At 37.8% G+C, this 19,614-nt stretch overlaps 1 protein-coding gene across 1 annotated transcript; it reads left to right on the plus strand.

Moving 5' to 3' along the window:
- Positions 1-3,907: 3,907 nt before the first annotated feature.
- LOC128378360 (cytohesin-3-like) lies at positions 3,908-14,262 on the plus strand. Its single transcript, XM_053337848.1, has 13 exons — positions 3,908-3,948; positions 5,015-5,097; positions 5,251-5,315; positions 7,329-7,395; positions 8,486-8,604; positions 9,981-10,061; positions 10,241-10,353; positions 10,659-10,807; positions 11,478-11,589; positions 11,706-11,782; positions 11,930-12,001; positions 12,233-12,381; positions 13,545-14,262. Exons 1-13 carry the CDS (start codon positions 3,909-3,911, stop codon positions 13,627-13,629), a joined length of 1,212 nt encoding a protein of 403 aa, XP_053193823.1. The 5' UTR covers position 3,908; the 3' UTR covers positions 13,630-14,262.
- The last annotated feature ends 5,352 nt before the right edge of the window (positions 14,263-19,614 follow it).

Consider the following 19,614-nt stretch of genomic DNA (forward strand, 5'->3'; position numbering starts at 1 on the left):
GACGATACACTCAGCTCATGAGACGAGGCATGATAATGGGTTCACAAGATCGAGATGTGAGTTCAACACTATTTTTAAGAAAACTTAAATAAGGAAATACAAGACTTCTTTTATTTGAAATTCACAAAATGGAAATAATACTTCAGTTCTACTTTCTAAATATATAATTACTATATGCAGTATGCAGCACTGTAAAAGGTTTCCCCATACAGTATAGATAGATATTTTATAGCTCCTCCTCTCATCCTCTCCTACTTCTGACTGAGCTCTTCTCAGCAGGTAGAAGCTGCAACAAGGTTAATGATCCACACGTGACATTATAAAAAGAAGACATGAAGTGCAAATGAGCGTTAGAAAACCGATCTTTTTTTTTTTTTTTTTAGTGCGCTCCTTAATTACAGCTTTGCAAGAAATATGGTATTAAAATAGGTCATACATGAATTTCTAAAAAAAAGGTGTAAAAAGCATTTCAACATTTAGATTTGAATTGTGGAGCTAGGCTTCACAAACTGTGTTTCAAGATTTCTGTGTTCAGGATTTCGTGGGCGGGTCTGAAAATCATGTGGCAGTGATTGGCATAAACCCGCCCCTGCTGCTGTAGAGGTATTCAGTGCACACTACTACTACTACTACTACTACTAAAGTCTACAGTTAGCCCGTCAAGCTAGCAGCTAAGCTAGCTGCTGAGTTAGCCGCTGAGCTAGCCGCAGAAAGCTCTCAGACGTAGCGTCCAAGTTTCTGGTAGAGGTGGTGACTTTGATTGACAGGTGACACTTGGTAGGGGGCGGGATTTCAGTGAACTCGGCGGCCAAACCCACAGCGTTTGGCAGGGTGGTTAACAACACACTTTTCTGTGGTATGTCAAACTCAGAACACATATTTATTCTTACTTTACACAGACTTTAAGGTGAAGGTGAATGTGAAGACAAACTCTGCACATACATCATTTTGCACAGTGAAGCTCAAACATCGAACTGAAGGAATAAGAAGCAAAAAAAACCCCAACACATTTTGTTTAGAGGAGGCAGGGACTTAAGACAAGTGCAATATGTTACACTATAAATATAGATATTGCACTGCCTCTCCTCCATGAAGAAGATAAATGCTTATTTTTTCACACATCCAGAAATGCTACTAAAATTATACAATAGCGAGCTGTTAATTATTAATTTTCAGGGTGTGATACATGTGAAGATCTAAACATATTTCATGACACTTTGATAAATGAGGAGTCAGTGCACTCTGAACAGCTTACTTTAAATATCTTTAACCATAATGTTCTCACTGTGAAAGAAAAAGCAGCAAAACTTGGTGACCTTTGTTTCGGAAAGTCAGCATGACATGAAGCCACAATGCGCTTACACTGCAAAACTGTGTTAAGACCACACACTCAGTCTGACTCAAGGAGTTTAAAATATGCCTGACATCTTGCACAAAACCCTCTGCACATTTAATAGCATGCATTGTTATAACTTAAACATTTCAAAGTAGGGTACAGTCTTGTATATATTTGGCCAGTCTGATGTTGAGTGTCTATCTCGAGCTGCTTTTGCTGTAGTCGTGAGTTTTGACAGATAGCAGGAAGTAACTTAATTTGTTTAAAGCTATTAAAAGTGTTTGCACAACCATTTGTGGTCATTATTCTGAAAGTAATCACATCCTTTTTTTTCAGAAGCACAATGTTATCACTTTACTTTTCACGGACATTTAATTACCAACGCACATAACACTGATTATAAAATAAACATCTCTTACTTTGAAAGCACTTAATCTTTTATAAGTTACTATCAGGAATCATGAGAAGTTGTAATTAGGAACTTTAATGGTGATATTTTTCTTATCGTCTACTAACAAGTATTATCTGTATATTCAAGGCCTTTTTATTCATTAGCCACGGAAAGGTTTGAGAGATCAGAAAGCGTTGAGCAACAGTAAAAAGACTCATTAGCTTTGTATTTTTGATTACATTTGTCGAAACTATTGAGTATGATCAGCATTACTATTTAAAAAGGGACATTTTGTGCATTTTGTTCAGGTCTATATTTATATTCTAGGGCTCTACTGGAATATCTTTTGCATGATTTACAGTTTTAAAAAAGCTTTATACTGGCTCTTTATGCCGCCCCTCAGTTCAGCCTCTGTCTGAAATAGGCTGTTTTAGCTCCTGTCTCTTTAAGGCCCCCCCTCCTCCTCCTGAAAAGCCCACTCTGCTCTGATTGGGCGACATCTCCGTAGGCTACATCAACTAACTATAGTAATAATAGTTCCCTACTTTTTCTTATTCTTTACTTTACTTAATGTAACCCTCTCAAATACATCCACCTGATTCAACATATGAGTGGACAAGGCAACCAATATACAGAAGGGATGTCCATTTACGGGTATGACTGACAAGCTAATATCAGCTCGTAGGTAAGTTAGAAACATACTTGACAAACTAAGCGCTAAGAGCAAGTTGAAGCTCTGACTTTTTGACTTGCAGCGAGCATCACTGCATATGTTAACCTCAAGTTTGGGAGCTTTGACCTTAATTAACACACACCTGACACCTGACACCTGGCATCATAACAGAATATTAACAACAGAAAATCACACTAAGCTGGATATGTCCCCTTTAAGGTAACCATGGCAACACAGAGAAAGAGCCTCAAAACTTTACAGGGATTGTTCTTCATTCCAACGAGTATGGTAATAATGTAAAAAATACATGAATTGTACATTTACCAACTTTTTTAGGGGTGTTAAGAAACATGATGTCCCACTAGATGGGGGCATCGTATTTAGAAATAAAAGAAGCCCTTCTCTCTTCAACTTCTCTTTCCTTCCTCCTGAAGAAGACATGATTGGCAAATGACATGGTGATGTAATTTCTACCCTACCATGATGTTCACCTAAGGTATTCTACTTATGTATTTTGCTATTGTGCTACTTTATACTTCTATTATATTGCATTTATTTACAATTTAGAGATATTGTACATTCCAATTTGACATTTTTTTACAGTTACTTTTAGAGACTTTTCAGAAGATACACTCAAAATAAATGAGTTTATAAAAGTATGATGCACTCTATACTTTTATAAATGAAGCTACCCATCAATTTACTGTACATTTGTGAAGTTAACCTTTGTGCCGTCCTCCCGGGTCAAATTGACCCCGTCTGTTTTGACTGTTCCTTCTTTCCTCCCTCCTTTCCTTTCCTTTCCTTTCCTAACTTCCTCCCTCCCTCCTTTCCTTTCCTTTCCTTTCCTAACTTCCTCCCTCCCTCCTTTCCTTCCTTCCTCTTTTCCTTTCTCCCTCCCTCCTTCCTTCTTTCATCCCCTCCTTCCTTTCCTTCCTTCTTCCTCCTTTCCTTCCATCCTCTTTTCCTCCCTCCCTCCTTTCATTCCTTCTTCCTCCCTTCCTTCCTTTCCCTTCTTCCTCCCTTCCTTCCTTTCCTTCCTTCCTCCCTTCCTTCCTTGACTCGAGGACAACAGGAGGGTTAAATAAAGTAAATAAATCAATATGATAAATATAGAATGAATAAGTAGAAGTAGAAATATGATATGGCTCCTTTTTGGGGTTTTATCATATTTTTAACTTTAATCTTAGTATTTTTGGTACTTTGTGACACTTTGTGGTACTTTATGACGTCAGTATGATAAAACAGTACTTTTACAGAACAACTGCTTTAGTAAGAGATGTGTAATAATAGTAGGCATAGCACTGTGTCATAGCTGTAGTTGAATGACATCTCTATTTCCACAATCAGACTACATTTCAACATGTTGCCGCGCACGTCAGTTGAAATGTTGTAAGACAGACTGTTGGGTGAACTCGTTGCTCCTTCAATGGTAGCGCCGACCCTTTTTTCGGTTTGACACAGTCTGTTTCCTGTATAGCCGTCACTCTCTCTGCACCATCAACAACATGGCTATAAGCAGGAAAGACAGCTTCCTCTGGGGGAGAGGTATGCTTTTAAATGCTTTTATTCTCTCATTTTTATCCACAACTTTACATTTTTCGACACAAATGACAAATGCGAAGTTTGATGACAGATGATTTAGATTATTTTTTGTTAAATTACATGAGTTGTATAGTTTATAATATTCAGCTAAGATAACTCTTAAATTGTGTGGGTTACAAACTTAATTTATCTTAACCTGTTGTTTTTACTTGTATTTGCTTTTTTATAGAAATGTTGTTTTTTTTTAAACCTATAATTTACAAATATTTTAGGTTTCTGTTAATTCACTTTTGTGTCATAGTTTAGCCAACACTGACAGACACTTGTTATGCTGTAAAACCTTATAGAAGTGTTATATTTAACATATTTTATTGAGCTTTTATGACTGTTATCAACAATATTTGTGACATTTGCAAACGTGTGATTCAAGATGGATTGTTTTAACCTTTTACATACTTTTCATATTCTCATAATTAGTCTCTTCACCAATTCACATTTATAAACTCCTCATCAGTCATTAATACATGTTTGGTTAATCCTTCTGCTTGATTAAAAGACATTAACAATCACTATTTTATGGTCCAGGAGAACATTTTATATAATATGATGTTTTAATGTTGATTTTTTTATAACATTTAACATTTGCATATGTAAAACTGTGTATCAGCTGCACTAAAATTTAAAGAAGATACATTTTATTTCCATTTTCTTGTATGCTGTGGGCCACATTAGGAGCTATCTGGCTAATAGAAATGTGTATATGGTGTTTTTACAGCTCTCCAATTTGACCCTGAACAGTATGTAAGGGTTAACTAACACTGAAAGCTAATTGCAATGCTTGTTAGTCTATCCGACTGTTAAGAGGAAGAAATTTAGATCTATTTTTATCCCTCTTCTTCTTTCTCTCATTCACTGATCATTTCTCTAACCAGCGAAGGGTGTAGTTTTTTCTTTTTAAATACATGTGGGTGTGTGAGAAAGAGTGTAGGTGTGAGTAAGTAAGGTTGTCTCCATCATGTCGACCTGACTGATAAACGCCACCTGCTGATTCTTTCTCTCGCCCCAACAGCTCCAATGAAACAACCCCTGACAGAGAGGAGGCAGAGTGGCACCATTAAGACTCACAAGTTTGAGCCGCCGGATGATATCCAGGTATGACACTTTTTAATTGAGATATGAAGGTTATTTTTATAACGATGGGGAGGATAAATTGGCCCCCTGAGTTGTTTACCATTGAGTGTATGGTTGCTTGGTCCCATGGCGTCATCATCGTCGTAACTATCTTTGTCAATGCCCTCTTTGCAGAAGCAGAGGTTACACAATAATCACGTCATGCCAGATATCCACAACCTTGATCTGGAGGAGCAGAAGTGAGTATGAGGACATTTTAAGAACAGCTATTCTATGAATCAGCAAGGCCTTTTTTTATCCTCTTATTTAAGCAACACTTTCATGTAGATTAAATTCCCACGGCTCCCAAAAATACTCAGTTCCCCTGAAGTCATGCAATCAGCTTTGTTGCAGTGTTTTGGGGGTTTTGTTGCCTGAGTCAGAAATCAAAAAGTTTTCCATTAAATTTTAACAAACTGTCTAAACGATATATCCATTTAAACTTTTTAAGTAACAACTATTCGCCCGTTACTGTAAATTCACATCAACTATTTTCAGCATATTAGTATCAGTTTCTCAAAAGCAATAAAAAAAGTAACAGGAAGGAACCAAAACGTCACTGTACAGTTACGCACTTTTCCAAATTATCACAAGAGTATTTCCTATTATTCTCACAGTTAGTGCTCAGTATGCTTTCTTATGTCCAGAGTGACTATGACACTTTCTCTGCATGAGCCCTGATGAAGGTTTGCTGGGGGTTTAGACCTCTCACAATGCTTAACTTCTCCAAATCCATCTGAGGAAAAGTTTAACTGATTTGAATTTAAATTGGAATAGTAAAATAATATTAATAGATGATATACAATATTGACTGTAACATCTGAACACCACATCTCAAGAGTGCATGAAAACCAGTTAGCAAATGAGCAAACATTCACTTAAATTGATGGATAAGTGCTTGTCATAGACAGCTTAAAGCAGTGGTCACCAACCTTTCCCCTGGAGAGCATGTTTTAGGTATCTCCCCACCTTAACACACCTCCTGATTTTAATAATTAACTCTTTATAAAGCAGCTGAAGCTTTGTATGCAGGTGTTTTAAAGTGAGGAGAAACCTTAAACATGCATGGCAGTAGTTCTCCAGGAGCAGGGTTGGTGACCACTGCTTCTATTTCAACCATTTATCCTTCAATTATAGTGAACATTTACAACTTCTCTGCTGGTTTGCTAACTAGTTTTCATGCACTCCTAAGATATAGTGCTCAGATGTTACAGTCAATATTGTCTATCATCTATTAATATTGTTTAAAAATTCGAATCCAGCAACACTTGTAGTATGTAGAACAACTTTATTATTAGACCACCAATGCCTTTCAACTTTATCAGGGTCATGAGGAGAAAGTGGGTCATTTACTGCAGCTCTGGACATATGAAGGCATACTGAGCACCGCCTGTGACATATATGGACTTCCTGTCACTTTTATCGCTTCTATGAAAAGCTGATACTAATATACTGTAAGTGTCATGACGCTGCATGTCATTATAACTGCTTAGCTGGCACGAGAGGCACAGTTTCTCGGAAACTCATTATGCAGAAGGAACTCTTTCACTTCTTTATATTTAAGTGTTAGATGATTAACATGTAAGAAGCCTTTTAATGTTGTAGCTTCACACAGGTATTGGTCAAAAGCTGAACTTGCAGAGTCTCTAGTTGCCAATTACACACGATAGAATAAAAAGTCCAGTAATTAGCAAGAAATGGGAACATTCAAGTAAAGTATAAGTACCTCAAAACTGTACTATACTCTCCACCAATGGTTTTGAACTGTTAAAGAGATGAAATGATAACTTGATATTTGGGTAGTTAGAATTTTATTTATGCTTATCTTCTTGTAAATATACACACATACATCCATTCAAAACAGAAACTTCCTAACTTCCTATTTGTATTGCTCTTGTAGATTATCATTGTTTTGTTTAGGTCTTAAATTATTTTTAATTGTCTTAAATGTTCTTATGGCTCAGGGAGTGCTATTTTAATTTCATGATATTGTTGTCTGACCCTCAATATAATGACAATAAAGCTACTAAATATACTAAACATAAAGGAAATTAAGAAAATATACTTCAAGTCAATAGTCAATGAAACACACAATCCATTAACAATCCAATTAAAGGATTTGTTTTAGTGGATTTTTTATTAACTTTTTATTTTTTAATACTGAAACACTAATTATTTGCAGTTGTTTAACTTTAAATTGTTTTTTGTTGCAGTAAAAATGTTGCGAGGAACAGACGATTTCTAAATGGGAAAAAGAAATTCAACATGGACCCTGAAAAAGTGAGTTTATATGTGTATCTACAGTATAAACAGAAGAAAATGTTAATTGATTATATGATTATGTGTTTTTGAGACATTTTAAACTCAACCTGAGCTGGTGAACAGTGTGTGAGTTCAGTGAATCTGACGAAATACTGAATTAGTCACATGAATACCTGCACTCAGATGGAGACACACAGTTTGTTACGTCCCATCTGATCAATGACTCATATTAAAAGGTACCGTAGGTGAGATATCACTTTCATTTACTTCAGCTCCTCTGGAACTGAAGGTCAACAAGCAGGAGATAACTCAACAGAGGGAGTGGATGTGTTTCTGAGCTGTGTGTGTGTGTGTGTGTGTGTGCTTGTGCATGTGCGCGTGCGTGCGTGATGTGCAGACGTGCAAAACTATGCACAGGCACAGACGTAGAGAGTGAGCAAAAGCGAGAAAAACCACATCCTGTTCCCTGAAGTGGGGCAGAAGCGCCACTTCACCACAGCAACCTCCGTCTTTTTCGTTCCTTCCTCTAAGTGTCTCGGAAGAGAAGAAGGACCTCGGTTAAAGCTCAGTCGCCCCTCCACTCTCAGGCCCGAGGAAAATGCACGAGTGGGCGGATGAAATATCTTCGAGGTTAAGGGTGTCTTTAAGTGGTATTAATTTGAGTAACTACTTTGCAGGTGTAGACACAGTATAAAGTTTTATTCTATGGCGCCCTGTGTGATTAAAGAGATAAGAGCATGCAGTATTCATTCAACACGTACTGAATTATCTGCTGTTTTGCTGATTAGTGATAACAGTGACACAAATACAGAAGAAACAAACTTTGTTGATGTGTGTTATGACTAACCTTGTTATGACCAACCTTCACATGTAATCTTTTAGATAAAACATCAGATTACAGAGCTAAACATTATGACATTTAACTACTCTGAACTATTTCAAGCCAGAAGTGTCTGATTATTATACCCTTAAAAATCTGGACAGCCACTCGCCTACGATATAAAATGAAAATATAAAGTTTCAAGTGTGTAAAAGTTCCTGATTTGCATGCTCTTGGTAGTGGTACTGCTCATTCAAATCTAACTTCCTGTGCTTTCATTTGCCGCAGGGTGTTCATTACCTGGTTGAAAATGGCCTGCTGGAATGGGAAGCAGAGTCGGTGGCAGAGTTTCTGTACAAAGAGGAGGGACTGAACAAGACCGCCATAGGAAATTTCCTCGGAGAGAGGTACAGTATAGCACACACTAACACAACTGATTGGTTTCATTTTTAAAGAGAGAGTACAAGTGAGAGGAAAGTCAAGGCTGAAATATAATGTAAGAACTAAGTTGTACGCATTACATAAAGCAGCTATTTACATTCTGAAGGTTGCAGTTTGTCACAAGATTCATTGGTACAAAAGAGTACTCATCAGGCTCCAGAAAATATCAACGATGCACGCATACATACACATCTCCTGCTGCGTGTTTAATAGCGGCTGTTTCAAAGGGAATAGTTTTTATATTTCGGGAAATGAGCTTCTTCGCTTTTCTTTCTTTCAGCCATCTGTCTCTGAAGGAACAGATTAACTTCCATTTTCTCTCTCTGCTGCTAATTTGTTCTGTGTGCACTGCTGTTGTGTTTTTAGGATTTAATTAATTTTTATTCTATTCTACGCTTTTATTCATTTATTCTCCATTGATCCTCATAACTATGACTGTGTTTTTATTCAATCTGCAAAGCACATTGTTCAGCTTTTGTTGTTTCAAAATGTGCTTATATGAATAACTTTACTTTTTACACGGGCCACTTATCTGCTCATGTTTTATTCACTCTTTATGATTGCAACTCTGACCTGAAAGTCTATTTTCTTCTATTTTGTGCATGTAACTACAGTGATAGTGTGTGAGGCTCTGAATGCGACCAAAATCTAGGTGACCTACACTCAATATTGTGCCTCAATACATCCTGTGTAGACACCTGATGGAGAACTAGAGCTGCTGCTGCTCTGCAAACATGATACTTTAACCACTCAGCCTGTGTAGACATTGTTTTTAATCTAAATGAGAATACCAACACCACTTTTGCATCATTAGCTTAGAGTAAAGACTGCAAACCAGGGGAAACAGCTTGTCTGTCTGTCAAAAATAACAAAATCCACCAACCAGCAACTCTAAAACTCAAATTATATCCCAGTTGTCTTATTCAGAACAAACATTGTAAACAAGTAGAAAAACAACAGATTCCATGGGGGAAATGTACTGGACTATTTCTTGACTAGATGCAGTAACTTCCTTGAGTCTTTTGCTGGTTGCCCGGCAACCTCACAGTGACGACTCCAGGAAGTTACATAATGTAGGATAATCTAACTTTCAATAAGGGTATTTCACCAAAAATCAAACCAAACAATTTGTTTCAAAACATGCAGAGAATTTCCCGGCTGTTCTTTTCCACAGGATAAGATGAAAACCAATCTGATGGTTGTGAAGAAAGAAAGAGAAAGAGAGAGAGAGAGAGAGAGAGAGAGAGAGAGAGAGAGAGAGACTTTCAGTTTTATGATCTACCTTGAATCTACTTTCAATTTGGTGTTCTCATTATTTCCCTTTTTCCTCATTTTTCTGCAGGAAGGAAATGCATCTGGAGGTGCTGAAAGCCTTCGTGGGCCTGCATGAATTCTCAGACCTGAATCTGGTGCAGGCACTCAGGTTTGTGTCAAAAAACTCACCTGCAAGCATGACAAGTCAGCATGAAATGTTGCAGCCAATTTTACCTTTAGTCTCGTCTAGTCTTGTTTTTATGATGGTGTGGAAATCCTCCTTCTTGACCTGTACGTACCTGACATTGTGTGACTGTGTTTTCTTTTTACACCTCCGCCACCTTGCAGGCAGTTTCTATGGAGCTTTCGTCTCCCGGGAGAAGCTCAGAAGATTGACAGGATGATGGAGGCATTTGCAAGCCGCTATTGTGACTGTAACCCGGGGGTCTTCCAATCCACAGGTACGAGGACACGGAAGCTTTTGTTTCAAGTCTCATCATTACAGCGTTTCTTCATTACAGTGTCTTTAATTTATAGATTTGAAAGAAAACAACTCAAAAGAAAGTTATGTTAAGAAAAAGAAATGTCCTCTTGCAGTAAATATGAGTGAAGCTGCAGTAGCACCACCTTACTCTTCAGTATTCAAAAGGAAGCTATTACTTTTAATGGGTGCAATTTATACTGGCAAAGCTGCAATAATGATGCACAGCTGAAGAAGACTAACCTGTGGCTTTGTTTGTTTTTTTCTGCATTCTGTGTGCGACAGACACATGCTACATCCTGTCTTTTTCCATCATCATGCTCAACACGAGTCTACACAACCCCAACGTGAAAGACAAGCCCAGTCTGCAGCGCTTTGTCGCCATGAACCGGGGGATCAACAACGGGGAAGATCTGCCCACCGAGCTCCTCACGGTCAGCTGCTCACGTCCTATTTATAACATCGTATTCATAACGTCCTGACAGTAAATTCAACAAAATACATTCCCTTAAATACTGCACTTTCTACTTTTCCTCTTCCTGTGTTTCAGAGGAGTGTATTGAGCATGTTTAGAAGCACAAGAATCTTATCCTGGTTTAGATCATTTAATATGAGAAACCTCATTAGGCAGGTACCTTCAGGTGTTTCTTAATTTCCTCAATATCTTCTTCTGGAGTCAACTTTTTAAGACAAATGAATTTATCCACCTACAAGTAGCGTATGTGTATCTAAAGTCTGATATATCTTGTTCTTCTGTGCTTTAGACCTCCACTATTGTCCAAAAACTGACTAAAAACACGTCATGATATGACACGAGTGACGTCTTCTAAGAGTTGTGGGCAAAAGCATAAAAATCCCCAATTTGGGGGAATTTAACTTAATAATTATCTCCAGTTTCGGGGGATTTTATTATTTCATTATCTCCAATCTTGTGGGTTTTCATTTTTCACTCTGACAGAGACAGTTCAGCACAACCAGCAGACTTGTTTTTGACACTGAGTGCTTCTTCCGCTACGATCCAAATCCATTTTTAAGAATAATTACACGAATATTTGTATATAATCTACCATAAAACTGACATTCTCTTCTGTCTTCGTCCTCCAGAGCTTGTACACGAGCATCCGCAGCGAACCGTTCAAAATCCCAGTGGATGATGGGAACGACCTCACGTTGACATTTTTTAATCCAGATAGAGAGGGCTGGCTCCTTAAAATGGGTGAGATGATGAGATATTTGAACCACATGGAAAAGTCAGAGTTGATTGCACGGCTTTCAGAGGAGATTACAACAGCGTGAGTGCATCGCTCTAAATCTTTCCTTTCTTTGTTGAAGGTGGCCGAGTTAAAACCTGGAAGAGGCGGTGGTTCATTTTGACGGACAGCTGCCTTTATTACTTTGAATACACCACAGTGAGTAGAGTATATTTCAGTTTTTTTAATGAAATAATACAAAGAACAGCTTTGAGGGACAATTTTCTAAATATTTCTTATTATCAACTAAATATGCAAATGTCAAGCATCTTTCAGTCTGTCTTTAACATCCGTCTCCTCCTCCAGGATAAAGACCCAATCGGGATTATTCCTCTGGAGAACCTGTGTGTCAGGGAGGTCCAGTACACAGGCAAACCGGTACAGTATAATTTAGCTTGCTTTGGTTTACAGAGGAGCGCTGAGCTTCCTCACAAACATTATCTACTGCCACACAACCTAATGAATCACACAGCAGCTGCTAAATGAATTTTTATAGCACAAGTCCTCCAAACATTGAGTCACACGGCTATCAGAAGACTAATCAAATAAACAGAAAAGCATATGCACACACTGACGGAGCGGCATGTGTCTGTATGTGTGTTTGAACAGTATTGTCTGGAGTTATATAACCCCCAAGGACAAAAGATCAAGGCCTGCAAGACAGAGAACAAAGGCAAAGTGGTGCAGGGTAAACACCAGTACTACAGATTCAGCGCAGCCAACGCAGACGAACGGGACGACTGGATGAATGCGATCAGGTGAGAGCTGCATAACTGATGTTACCTTGAAGGACACATGTGAGGCCATGTGCCGCCTGCCAGAGTTGTGTTTGTCAAAGCTGGAACACATGACTGCAAAGAGTTAGTGCAAGCAACTACAGCGATCAAGACAGCTACAGATGCTCTCCAAATATTTGTCATCTCAAATCTAAAGCGACAGTTTAATGATTGATCTGTTCATGGTTTGTTCAATTAGTCGTTGCATCAGCAAACAGAAAAGTAAAACTAAGGATACGTGAATTATTATGAATTCATGCATGAAAAAACATCAATTAACTCAGTGTGTAAAATAATTAGTGTAGCAGTATCTCATTTATGCTTTAAAAGACACGTTTTTCACAGCAGTCAGGTGCTCCAAATCAACATTGAAACTTGTTTTAATCATTCGTCCTGTTCATACTGACCATTACAGTGTTAAGTGACGGGAGACAAAATCCACAGTCCTTCTTCTGTGCAAAAAAAAAAATATTTAAAGGTTGATCTGAAGCTAATATGAAGCTTCAGATGTCCAAATGGGTCAAATCAAGTAGATATCTTTCAACATTACAGTCTTTTTAGTGCTAAATTCCTTCTTTTTGTTACTATACTTCCACCACAGCTCAACAGGGGAAACACAAAGATGGAATTTGATGCTAAAAAGACTGTCAATGTGGCAGATATCCACTTCATATAACTGCTGAAGCTTCACATCTACTTTTAAATGACTGTGTGGACACGCTGTGGTTTTTATCCTCCATCACTTCCATTGAAAGCACATTTGAAGGAGATCTTTTAATAGTCAGTATGAACAGCAGGAATGATTTCAGAGAGTAAAAAACCTCTTTCACTGTTCATATGGACACCTGACTGATGTTAAAAGACACACTTTAAATATTGTGAACTTGTCCTTTTAACCCAAGAACTGTATGTTAATGAATGCATCATCTAATGAATTATCCAAATGAAAAGTAATTAATGACATTGGTTAGTCACTTAAATTATTTATTTTTAGGTTTCAGTCTAAATCAATCAATTTTAAGGTGTTACTTTGGGTTTCTGGAATTTTTTTACTATTTTCTGGCATTTATTTTAAGAGACATTGGGGGGAAACAAACAGACAAAATACTACTGAATGTGAACTGAATCGTCCTCTTCCTCCTCAGGGCAAGCGTCACCAAAGACCCTTTTTATGACTTGGTGGTACTACGCAAGAGGAAGATCATCAACAACGCTTCCTCACCGGCCTGAAACACGAGACACGAGAGGATCCTGGGCGTGTTCATGTGACTCCAGAAAATACCATAAAAGCAGCACATCACAGCAAAAGCATGCACATTTTGGAAGTGACACTTGAAGTGTTAAAAAAGATATTTGTGAGCTGTTGAATGACCCATCCTTCAAAAAAAATCATCACCAAACTTCAAAACTTCTGAAAAACTGCACGCACTACTGCTCCGAGTTCAGGGGCTGATGACTCCTACTGACACACATCTGCAGTTCAGCTAAAGACCAAACTTTAAATTAAAAGATGTCTCTGATTGGATCAGTTGGAGAAATGTAATGTAGCACTTTGTTAAACCAGCTTCTGAGTTTAAGTTTTAAATGAAGGGTTTTTAGAGAAAATGGCAGTTAACCATCAAAATCATGTAAACGACTCATTTTTCCTCTTAATGAGTGTCACCACTTACAGCACAGTGATTTAATACTCAAATTAACTGCATATAGATTTTTTTTTAAAGCTATAAAATGAAATGTTTATAAATAGGTGGAAATTGTACAGCAAGTTTTATTCAGTAAGTTGTAAGTATTTTTTATAATGTTGTATTTTTTAACATTGTTCAAATGATTTTATGTATAATTTAATGAATTTATGTATAATTTAATGACTGTGTACTAATGGGAGAACCAAGCAACTTGTTATATTATATTAAAATGTTTTCTGCTGAAGGTTTTGTGTTGCTGTTTGTCCAGCAGATGGAGCTAAACTGTCACTGCACCTCTCTTTTTTTCCCCCCTCTCAATATGCTCAAATATGAACTTAAATGTGACATGCTGACATATTTTTTTAATCACATTATCGCAGTAATGAAAAGTAAGTAAAAAGTAATCTTGTTTTTCTCAACAGATTAAGGAGGATGTTATCTGCTGCATGAAGGCTTTTCCTGTGCGTGTCGTGTTAAGATGGTTTTGATAGTGAGTTGTGGTTCTGAGGTTGGAGTTTCCTGGGAGCCTTTTACCACAGTCGACCCACCCCCGAAAGTAAAAGAAACGAAAAGAAACATCTTTACTTTATGCAAAATATATTTACTCACAGTGCTTTCTTCAAATATGGTTGGGTGTGAGTGTATTGACTCACCTGTGGAAAATAAACTTCAGGCGGCTCAATCTTAAAGAACAGGACACTTTGAAGGATAGGTTGACCTTTTTTTTTTTCCAAGTGTGTCTTTAAACATCAGTCAGGTGTCCATATGAACAGCAGTGAAACAGGTTTTCCTCCCCTGTAATCATTCCTCCTGCTCATACTGACTATTAAAACCCTTTAAATGTGCTTTCAGTGTGCAAAAATGTATTTAAAAGTAGATGTGAAGTCAAGTCTTTACACTGGCTCCCAGTCAGCTATACAATAGATGTTAAAGTTCTGCTACTGGTCTACAAATCACTGAATGGTTTAGGTCCAGAATACATAAATGACATGTTAGTAGAATATAAACCCAGTAGAGCTCTGAGATCTACTGACTCAGGTCAGATAGTTGAGCCCAGAGCTCTGAGATCTACTGACTCAGGTCAGATAGTTGAGCCCAGAGTTCAAACTAAACATGGTGAAGCAGCTTTTACACGACTGGAACAAACTACCAGCAGAACTGAAATCATTTTTAAATCCAGGTTAAAAACATTTCTCTTCTCCTGTGGTCATGATTGAGCTCTTTTAAAGCACTTTACATTTTAATCTTTCATTTGCACTCTATGTCCTTTTAATGATTTTAAAGCAAATCATTATTTTATGCTGCAATCTTATATTTAATGCTCTATTCTATTCTATTTCTGTTTTATGTAAAGCACATTGAGTTGCCATTGTGTATGAAATGCGCTATATAAATAAAACTGCCTTATATGAGGCTTCAGCAGTCTGAGTTAGTCATATGAAGCTGCAGTTAAAGGAGTTAAAAGGTTAAGAAAACAACAAGTGGAGCTCAACAGAAATGTTGTTTATATCTTCTGTGTGGATGAAGAGCTTTAAAATAGTTGATTGAGAGCAGTAGATTAATTTTCTGTCAACTAATTTTTGCAGTTCTACTTATAAGTGTAAAACTGGGATTATACTTTTACAGCAGTCAGGTGTCTTTATAATAATCATTCCTGTTTATTACTGAGTATTAACAGATCCCAAAAGAGTAGATGTGAAGCTTATTAAGTGGATATCTGACACATTTACAGTCTTTTTAGCATCAAATCCCCTCTTTGTGTTTCCTCTGTTGACTTGTGGTGAAAGTATAGTAACAAAAAGAGAGACTTTAGTACTAAAAAGACTGTAATGTTGAAATATATCTACTTGATTTGACTCATTTAGACAACTGAAGCGTCATATTAGCTTCACTTCAACCTTTAAATACATTTTTGTTGCACTGTGGTGGTCAGTATGAACAGGAAGAATGATTACAGCAAGAAAAACAGGTTTCAATGTTGATTTTAAGTACCTGACTGTTGTTTTAAGACACACTCGAAAGACTGTGAACTTGTCCTTGAAACAGTGTGTTTCGTTGAGATTTAAATTCCTTCCCACCAAACAACCCCCACTGCTACATGTAACTGCAAAATCAGCTTTTTTTCTCCTTTTGGCCTCTTTAAAAGGAACCCTGTCACGTTTTGACCTCTAGTAGCACTATGGAGAATGTTTTTTTTGGGGTGGGTCCATGGTTGGTTTGTTGCATGCACACTTATGAAGACTCACACGCACATACGTGACAACATACCCAGTCCTGCCACTGGTTTCACTCTATTGAGCTGATCTACATGTGGCTCTAATGCAAAGAAGGAGACCACAAGCCACTAAACATTTATATGATGCACGCTTTCAAATACAACTTAAAAATCGGCCAGGCAAATGCTTTAGGTTGGAGTTCAATGATACACACACACACACACATACACACACACACACACACACACAGAATGAGAAAATGTGTTTTAAAGAGTAGAAACTCAACATAAACACAACTTTTGTTTGTTTGCACCGATCAAACCGCACGTGGACCATTTAAAACCCAAAATGTTTACCAGTGTTAAAGTGGCAACCCTTCACTCTGCTGCAAGCTGAGCTGCACGTTTTAGTGATGAGACTAAATACAGAAATGAGCATAAAGAATTGTTGTGAAGCCAAATTAGAACATATTTAATGTTTTATATGTTATATTGGTAAAGCATGAATGAAAATATTACTCCTTTAAGTCGCCATAAAGTCATTCACAGATAAAGAAGTAGAGGTTTTGTGTGCATACTGGGTCAATTCAACAGCAGAGAATAAGACCTCCAGTAACAGGCAAGTAATAAGGTGATAATTTGGGATCTTGGGTGTAAAAATATTAACATTTAATCATGTATTTTTACCCCGGTTTATAGCTGGGGTCTCTGAGACCTTTAAAAAAAACAACTTATCATCATTATAAAACCGTGTTTAGAACAAATGATCCACCAGTGTGTCAGGCTATAAACAACGCTCTAGTTTTAGTTCATCACTTCTGACAAAGCAGCTGAACAAATGACAGATATAATCCTGGAGGATTCATGCCGTCCTCTGAATCATCGCTTCCAGCTCAGAGAGTCTCTGAGTATAGAAGAAAATCATTCGTCCCACATGCCAAACATCAGTTAAACCTATAACTAATGTATCGTGTTGAATCCCATGTACCAAAATTATTATTTTTATGAAGTAGCATCTAATATAGTGTATTTAAATGTTTTTGAATGACTGTAGTTGTGACGTATGATGTGTATGATGTGATATCTGCTGTTGAGTTTCTACATTTGTGCAGCAAAGATGAACTCAGTTATTTTTGCTTTAAATTTGATTAAAGGCTATTAACCTTTGTGTCGTCAAATTGACCCCGTCTGTTTTGACTGTTCCTTCCTTCCTCACTCCTTTCCTTCCTTCTTCGTCCCTTCCTTCTTTCCGTCCTCCCTCCCTCCTACCTTCCTTCCTTCTTTCCTTCCTTCCTCCCTCCCTCCTTCCTTCTTCCTCCCTCCATCCCTAATACCTCCCTTCCTTCCTTCTTTCCTGTCCTTCCTTCCTTTCTTTTTTCCTCTCCTCCCTTCCTTACTTCCTCCCTCCCTCCCTCCTTTCCTTCTTTCCTCCCTTCCTTCTTTCCTTTCCTTTCTTCCCTTCCTTCCTTGACTCGAGGACAACAGGAGGGTTAAGTGTGTTTTTCAAGCTGTTTTCACTTTGTTGCACGACTTCTTTGTTTATAGTATTTTTTTATGCACTTGTCAACATCGAGTTGTTTCCTACTTCAATTCAAATAAAAATAACATCTGTCCAGCACCTTTTATTATTTAACTTACACCTTTGTAAGCTACTTGAGAAAAGGACCCTTTCCTCTGATGCTTGATCGTCTCTGCCGATAAACACTTCGGCCAGATGATAAAATCTTAATCTGTAAATGTAAAAAGGTCTCAGGGACCCTACGAGAGAACATCAGTGTCAAATAAACCTTCAGTGAAAACTAAACCCTTTAACCTCTTAACGTACGCTGTTCCGTCTATGGGACGGGACGGATGTTAGGAGGTAGCCACAAGTTCTTCTGAATGTTTTAAACACCAACCCTTAAACATATATATTCATGCCGTGCATTGTTAGAAAGCTTAGATTGTCCTGATTCATTCAAGACCACTCACGACTTATATGGTTGCTCACAGCCGTAATAGTATTAGCGGTTAGCTCGGCTAGCCACTCAGCTAAAGTAAAAACAGCTATAATGCCTACATACCTTCAAAGTCTTCCCTTTATCCACAACGATCATCTTATGACTCAGGACTTTCTGTACAGCTCGCCAAGTATCCATTCTCGTGAAATATGAAATCCGTTTCCATAACATCGAAATACTTTCCTCAATATGTCCATGTATTTAGTCCAACACATAACGTAATAACACAAATAACAAACCCGGTCCGTTTACGTCATTTCCTGACCTGCGCGTGCATCTCAGAGTACACGTGACTAGATGTTTACGACCGTGAGCCTCTTCTGCTTCTGACGACACCACACACAAGCCAATCGGTGTTTAGGCAGTACATTTAGGCTAACAACATAAAAAATAGGGGCGTATGTTAAGTGGTTAATCATTAATGTAAAAAGTCAGTAATCTACAGCAGGGGTGTCAAACATACGGCCCACCAAGGGGTCCAATCTGACCCACTGGAAAACTTTTCTGCTGCTTCAGAGGTTTTGACCTGACCATGAATTCAGTCCTCTTAAACATACATTAATATATATATATATATATATATATATATAATTTGTATAGTAAAAAGTGCAAAAATCAGCAGCTTCTGTGCAAAATAATCTGTAAAAGACTGAATATTGTTGAAATTGCATTCATTTTCCTAAAGACATCTCAGGCTGTTCATCTGTTTTGTGAATAGATTTTTTATTATAGTAAAGTTATATTACATATCATATACATTATATATTATTTATAGGTTATAATGCAATGGTTTTACTGGTCTGGCCCACTTCAGATCAAACTGGGCTGTATGTGGCCGTTGAACTAAAATTAGTTTGACACCCCTGAACTACAGCTTCAAATATCTTATTCAACATTAACCCTCCTGTTGTCCTTGAGTCAAGGAAGGAAGGGAAGGAGGGAGGAAGGAAGGGAAGAAGGAGAGAGAAAGGACAGGAAGAAAAAAGAAGGAAAGGAGGTAGGAAGGAAGGGAAGAAGAACAAAGGGAGGAAGGGAGGAAGAAGAAAGGAAAGGAGGAAGGGAGGATGGAAGGGAGGAAGAAAGAAGGAAAGGAGGGAGGAAGGAAGGGAAGAAGAACGAAGGGAGGAAGGAAGGAAGGGAGGGAGGAAGAAGGAACGCAAGGAGGGAGGAAGGAAGGGAGGGAGGAAAGGAAAGAAGGACTGAAAGGAGGAAAGGAAGGAAGGAAGGAAGAAAGGTAGATGGAGGAAGAAAAGAAAGAAGGGAGGAAAGAAGGAACAGTCAAAACAGACGGGGTCAAAGGTTAATCTTACTATGA

Source organism: Scomber japonicus, chromosome 18, assembly GCF_027409825.1.
Source record: "Scomber japonicus isolate fScoJap1 chromosome 18, fScoJap1.pri, whole genome shotgun sequence".
NCBI lineage: Eukaryota > Metazoa > Chordata > Actinopteri > Scombriformes > Scombridae > Scomber > Scomber japonicus.

Coding starts and splice junctions, on each gene's coding strand:
- LOC128378360 (XM_053337848.1), top strand. CDS start 3,909: ATGGCTATAAGCAGGAAAGACAGCTTCCTCTGGGGGAGAG. Junction 10,062..10,240: donor AATCTGGTGCAGGCACTCAG/GTTTGTGTCAAA, acceptor GCCACCTTGCAG/GCAGTTTCTATGGAGCTTTC. Junction 11,783..11,929: donor ATTACTTTGAATACACCACA/GTGAGTAGAGTA, acceptor CTCCTCCTCCAG/GATAAAGACCCAATCGGGAT.